The sequence below is a fragment of the Alosa sapidissima genome, chromosome 3 (genome assembly GCF_018492685.1).
Source record: "Alosa sapidissima isolate fAloSap1 chromosome 3, fAloSap1.pri, whole genome shotgun sequence".
NCBI classification, from domain to species: Eukaryota; Metazoa; Chordata; class Actinopteri; order Clupeiformes; family Clupeidae; genus Alosa; species Alosa sapidissima.
This window is the reverse complement of record NC_055959.1, coordinates 13,951,865-13,957,810: the sequence shown is the minus strand read 5'-3', so window position 1 is coordinate 13,957,810 and position 5,946 is coordinate 13,951,865. Positions and strand designations below refer to the sequence as shown.

At 37.9% G+C, this 5,946-nt stretch overlaps 1 protein-coding gene across 3 annotated transcripts; it reads left to right on the top strand.

Annotated features, from left to right (window-relative positions):
* The first annotated feature begins 304 nt into the window (after positions 1-304).
* On the top strand, positions 305-4,706 carry LOC121706278 (interferon a3-like). Of its 3 annotated transcripts, XM_042087892.1 has the most exons (6): positions 306-796; positions 1,159-1,249; positions 1,622-1,708; positions 3,342-3,491; positions 3,589-3,675; positions 4,366-4,706. In XM_042087892.1, the coding sequence occupies exons 2-6, from the start codon at positions 1,202-1,204 to the stop codon at positions 4,459-4,461; spliced, it is 468 nt and encodes a 155-aa protein (XP_041943826.1). In that variant the 5' UTR covers positions 306-796; positions 1,159-1,201; the 3' UTR covers positions 4,462-4,706. The 3 variants fall into 3 exon arrangements, with proteins under 3 accessions (XP_041943823.1, XP_041943826.1, XP_041943825.1); XM_042087889.1 differs by lacking the exon at positions 1,159-1,249 and having other exon boundaries at positions 305-796; XM_042087891.1 differs by lacking the exon at positions 306-796 and having other exon boundaries at positions 805-1,249.
* Positions 4,707-5,946: the final 1,240 nt, after the last annotated feature.

The window sequence follows — 5,946 nt, the reverse complement described above, 5'->3', positions numbered from 1 at the left end:
CAAATACAATGTAGCCTACAGGTGTAAGTGACCTTTCATCAATCCAGTTGCAATGGATGAACTGTGATGAACTGCCCTACTTGTGATTGTTTAGAGACTTTAAAGGTTTTATAACAATGCTACATCTTCTTTGGCTATTCTACAATCTATTCACCTTTTCAGCACCAGTAGGCTACTTTCTGTGCAGCCGCACACACACACTCAGGCATGCCAAACAAGCATACACAAAAGTTTCAAGAGTGGGGGATGGAGTAAAATATGGAGACAAATTGAAGTGTGATTTATTTTCGCGGAACGGATGTACAGGACTGAGCGGCGGTCATATTTTGTACCGCTATGCGGTACATCTAGTTTGTATTGTTAAGATGGAAGCAGTCATTTCACTTCACTTTCACAAATGCATTGTAGGATGACATTCTATATAGGCTTAAATATATGCAATTTTGCCTCATTGCATCATTTTAGACTGACATCATTCCAAATGAAAGTGAGAAAGTGAAATGGGCACGCCCAACAAAAGCCGACCCTTCATTTTTCATTTACGACGTCAGCGCAGCGGGTACACGCAACTCTTCGCTACGCCACTTGATAGTATTCGTAATCGACGAGAATGACAAAACAACTAAAAAGAGACTTTAAATGTCGTTCAACGTGCCGCTATTGGATTGTTTTTTCTATTTTACAACCAAATGTAAGATTTCTTCACTATGGGCTACATATTCGAAAGCGAGTAGCACGCGAAGACGAGAAAATGGAAGACAAGAAGAGGGGGGAAGAAGGCCTACTACTACACAAGGTAAGATACAACATGTCACTTGTCAGCGAAATGAGCTAAACTAATTCACTTAGGCTAGTAAAAAGTATACTAAACTTTTGAAGATAATAAGTTTATAAGTTTGTCGACCACATAGGCTGTTCATTGCGTTAAGTGGGAGAGGGCATTGAAAGGGAAAGTGAAGTCCCGTATATCCTTGCTTCTGGAGTATTGGGGAATTCTGCAGTCGTTTTCCCTTTCCATACTTCTAGGCTATTAAAGTAGCCAACTCAACTGCAAGATGTTTTACTCAAAGAAATCATCGGATCCTTTGCAACGAAGCATTGACTCTCCCTCAGCAAAATGCATATCAAATATACATGGATTTGTTTTTTGCTTCTTAGCTTCACTGAAAGCGCACAGGGTGCCTCCTGTAGATGGCTCCAAATGTACGAACGCTATAATGCGGAATGCTTCAGACTATTGAAAGACATGGTAAGTATGCGTTCTATATCGCCGTGTTATATGCTCACCATAGATGCTACAGTAATTGCAGGTACTTGGTTAATAGTCGATTCAACTTAGTAACTGGCATTTTGCGTCTAGGCTGTTTAGAGTGTTGCAATGCAATTAGCCACGGTGCAGTCCTAATTAATTAGCACTGCCTGTTTTTCTAGTGCACAATTACATTTTTAGGAAATGTTTACAGAGTACACTGGTAAGAGATAGTTCACTATGAATCTTTGTGAAACATTTGGCAATTAAAGCACCTGCTTCTGTTGTATGAGTATTTGACTGTAATTGACTTTGACTGTTGTACAAGTGTGTAAATATGTTTTTTTTTCTTCTTCTTTGTCTTACATGAAGGGAGGAGATTTCAAATCAGACGGAGTGCCCAGACTTCCAGATACCCAGATACTTTCAGCCCTATACCGCTCTGTGAACAGTGCTACGGTAAGACCCCCTTCCCTTTTAGTTTACTCTCATTGAAGTATCCCCATTTAGCCTGGCGGGCCATCCTATATCATTGAAATGTATAGTCTGGAATCGAGCCATTCACCTCGCTTATCCGGTCAGCAAAACGGCAAATACATCCTCCTTCGAAAGGAATGACTTAAGTGCATTGTGTTGCTCAACTTTCAAAGAAAAGCACAATTCCAACTCCTCCAAAGTTGACGCCAACGCCGATTCAAACAACCGCTCTTCGTTCGCCATAAGCCACCTTTCTTGTTGTTCACCGTCGCAGGACTGTCGTTATCCTGTTAAGCCCGCCTTAAGACGCTCTAACAAAATAGAGCGCTGTGATTGGATAACATCGACGGTGTTAGCCAATAGAAATTCCTATGGTTTTCTACTAGACGTACAGGCTGAGCAAATTAATTTGCCGCCGCTAGGGTGCGTCTAGATTTCTAGGCTAATCCCCATTTGCTTCTCTTGCAATTTGCCTTGTGCATTCATAGGGTGGCTTTCTGGAGTCACACTATTACGGAACCCTGGAGGGGTCATTGCAAGATATTTTTAGGTGAACATCCAGAAAACGTCTGCTAATTTTACTAAATTGTGCGCGCATTTTATTAAATCGTGCGCATGTTTTACTAAATAGTGTGTTCATTTTACTAAACTGCTCTCAATTTATTAAATCTTGCACACGTTTTACTAAATTGTGCACACATTTTGCTAAATCATGCGCACATTTTACTAAATAGTGTGCTCATGTTGCTAAATGGTGCTCCCATTTTACTTTTTGTAAAATCAGCACACAATTTACTTAATCATGCACACAATTTACTAAATGTCTTGCAATGACACCTCCTGGGCTCCGTACACTATTGACCTCCTGATCAATAGAAAAGTCCTGAGTTGCTGTCCAAAGCTTTAGAGAGTAGAAGTTAGATCTAGTTGACTCCAAGTTCTCAGGCAGGTCAAGTCATTTAGAATTTGAAGATAGTCCATCTCTGAAATAGATAATTAAATATAACAACTTTGTATATCAACTGATGATTTCAGGCCCAGACAGAACCATTTCCAAAAAGTTTAGACTTTTTAATTTACATTTTACACAGCATATAATAGCCTTTTCTGCAAATCTCATAAACCTACAATGCAAAGATGCAAATAGATGCAAAAAGGGCATAGACATCAAATGTTGAAACAAATTTGACTTTTACGGTAAATATATACTCATTTTACTGTTTTAAAAACAGACCTGAGTCTGTGAATAAAATAATTTTATGGGCTCAGGAGATCTTCGGATAACCGATACCTGTCTGCGGTCCAGATATGTCACAAATATAAGGCTTACATGATTTGCAGATTGTAGCATTCTGCTTGTATTTACATTTCACACAACGTCCCAAGTTATTTTGGAAATGGGGTTGTAAGAGAATTATTTGGCCTTCACATCATGATGTAAATGTGTACTTTCCTCTACATAATTTAATACTCACAAGAAGCTCTTCAAGGTAAACATGCTCCCTTAGTTACCAGTCATGGCAAAGAGCTATTGGGAAGGCCTTTCCTTATTCATCATGAACAACCAACAAGAATGAAAGTGTTGTTGTTGATGTTGTTTCTTCTGTCCTTTTAGGCTGATGACAAAATCATATTCCTGCATGTGGCCACAAAGCAGATAGTGAGGCTGTTGAACAATTCAAATGTGACCAACACTTGGGATAAGACGAAACTGGACAACCTGCTCAACGTTCTCAACCAGCAGTCTACCAACCTTGGAGATTGTGTGAGTTTACTTAAGATGAAAAGCCACAGAGTCATGATGCATGAACCATTTTGTTTCAAAGAAATACTTTATTGAATTCAATTTTCTATATTTACAGGCTGCACAAGTGCCGACAAGAATGTCTAAATACAGAAAACAACTGAAGAAACACTTCCGTAGCCTGAAGAAGTTCCTGATAGAAATGGTAAATTACTTTATTTTAAGTTGCTCTCCTTTTAATCATTCTTCATAATTCTCAGTGATTGATGGACAGATGGTTGAATGACAGAAAATTAGGAATCTGTCATGAAGCTTACAGTCTGAGAGTGAAGAATCCAGTCCAAACTCATATTGACCCAGTTATGGATTAGTATAGGTGTGAACACTGAACTGAAGCTTGTTGATTGATGTTGCCTGTAAATAATCTTACCCATGTAAAGAGCCTTTATTAGAAAACATATGGCGTAAATGTTGAGTCGGGGTGAACAGATTCTGTTTTGACTCAATGTGCGGCGAATATGTCTGAGTTGTCCATGCAGTGCTTCTATACTCAGTTCAGTTCAGTTCAGATATCTTTATTAGTCCCCGAGGGGCAATTCGGTTTACAGCCAACCCATCCATTAAGGGGTTAAAAGTTAAAGAGTGCATTAGCATACACTGTATAAATGTATGCAATGTTAAGGAAAATAAATAGACAAATAAATAAGTAAGTACTGCAGCAGTCATACATCACCTGTCTACAGCCACACACACACACACACACACTTCACCTACCAGTGACGGAACAGAGCAGCAGAGTCCAAGAACCAGTATTGATGTAGTTATGTGCATTCTTTTAACAGTCTTATATGATGTGCACTACGCTGAAAAACGCATTTTCTTTGTCTTGTTTTAGAAATACAGCAAGCAGTCATGGGAGCAGATCAGGAAAGAAGTTGAACGTCATCTACACCGACTGCTGTACCTAGCCAACACAATGGTGGAGTACTGAAGAGGCCATGGCACACATTGGATTTAGTATTTTCATTTGGTTTGGGGATATTTAACTCCCCACAAAAAGACACACATTCTGAATTCCGAACATTCAATCAAGCTTCTTAGACCATGCATTGAGAACAAACTATTTATTGTATTTATTTATTTTAATTTTATAATGTATTTATTGATAAGCTGTATTTATTTTTGTACTTGAGAAATGCCTGTTTAATGTAGATCATTAAACTCTTTATGATGTAATTCTGTACTTTGTACTTAACCAGAGATTTTCTATTGAGGAGACACAGCACTCAAAAAATCCTCCATAGAAATGCATGGGGTTAGTTTGTAATGCCAATATGGCAGTTGTCTATACGCATATCACACCCCTTCCGTGGCAAAACGTCGACATGTGAATACATTGAGCCAGTTGTTGAACATCATCTACACCGACTGCTGTACCTAGCCAACACCATGGTGGAGTACTGAGGTGGCCATGGCACACATTGGATTTAGTATTTTCATTTGGTTTGGGGATACTTAACTCCCCACACGATGACATGGTGGTGGTCCGTCGTGGTTAACAATGAATATGTTGACGCCCTGCATTTTGCATTCCCAACATTCACATTCTGTATTCCGAGCATTCGACAAACCCATCAATGGACAAATAGCCGATATGCTTCTTAGACCATGCATTGAGAACAAACTATTTATTGTATTTATTTATTTATTTTAATTTTATAATGTATTTATTGATAAGCTGTATTTATTTTTGTACTTGAGAAATGCCTGTTTTATGTAGATCATTAAACTCTTTATGATGTAATTCTGTACTTTGTACTTAAACTCTATAATAAGCAGGTGGATTACTGATGATATAAATTATCCAAAATACTAAAACTGATAATATAGATGAGATGTATTAATTAAGCTTAAAGCTAAGTAAAAAATGTCAACATTTTACCAGAAATGTAGATTTTAACAAAACATTATTCTTATCTGAATATTGAGTCATATGAAGGACATGTTTAAGAAACACCAATTGTGCCACCTCAGGATATTTTTAGAATAAGATTTTAGACCCTTAAAATATCGCAGACATGGACAGAGTTGGAATGATTTCCTAATGCATTTCTGTGACACAAATAGCATTTTTTTATTGATCACATGTCCCTGATAGTTTCTAACATTGTAATTCCATATAATTTTTTTTTTTACTGATTTTGTTTGTTGTTTTACAATTGTCTATAGTTTCAAATTGTTGCACCTGGCCTGCGCAACACAGTTTATCCTTTGCGCTGCATTATGGTGTCAGTGACCAATAGTCTTCAGCAGGAAGCATCAAAGATTAATCGCACCGCATCTCATGAGTTTTAAAATGCATACACTGATTTCTGAAGCGTCAAGACAGCATCCCTCCTACTGATTATGCTAGCCATGCTGCTGCTGACTATTTTGGTCATGATATATATATTGTAATAGGCTATATATTATTTAA

Excerpts from the sequence above, each read along its gene's own strand:
- LOC121706278 (XM_042087889.1), top strand. The coding sequence starts at position 611 with ATGACAAAACAACTAAAAAGAGACTTTAAATGTCGTTCAACGTGCCGC. Across the intron at positions 1,709-3,341 it reads GCTCTGTGAACAGTGCTACG|GCTGATGACAAAATCATATT; the intron begins GTAAGACCCCCT and ends CTGTCCTTTTAG. Across the intron at positions 3,492-3,588 it reads CTACCAACCTTGGAGATTGT|GCTGCACAAGTGCCGACAAG; the intron begins GTGAGTTTACTT and ends CTATATTTACAG.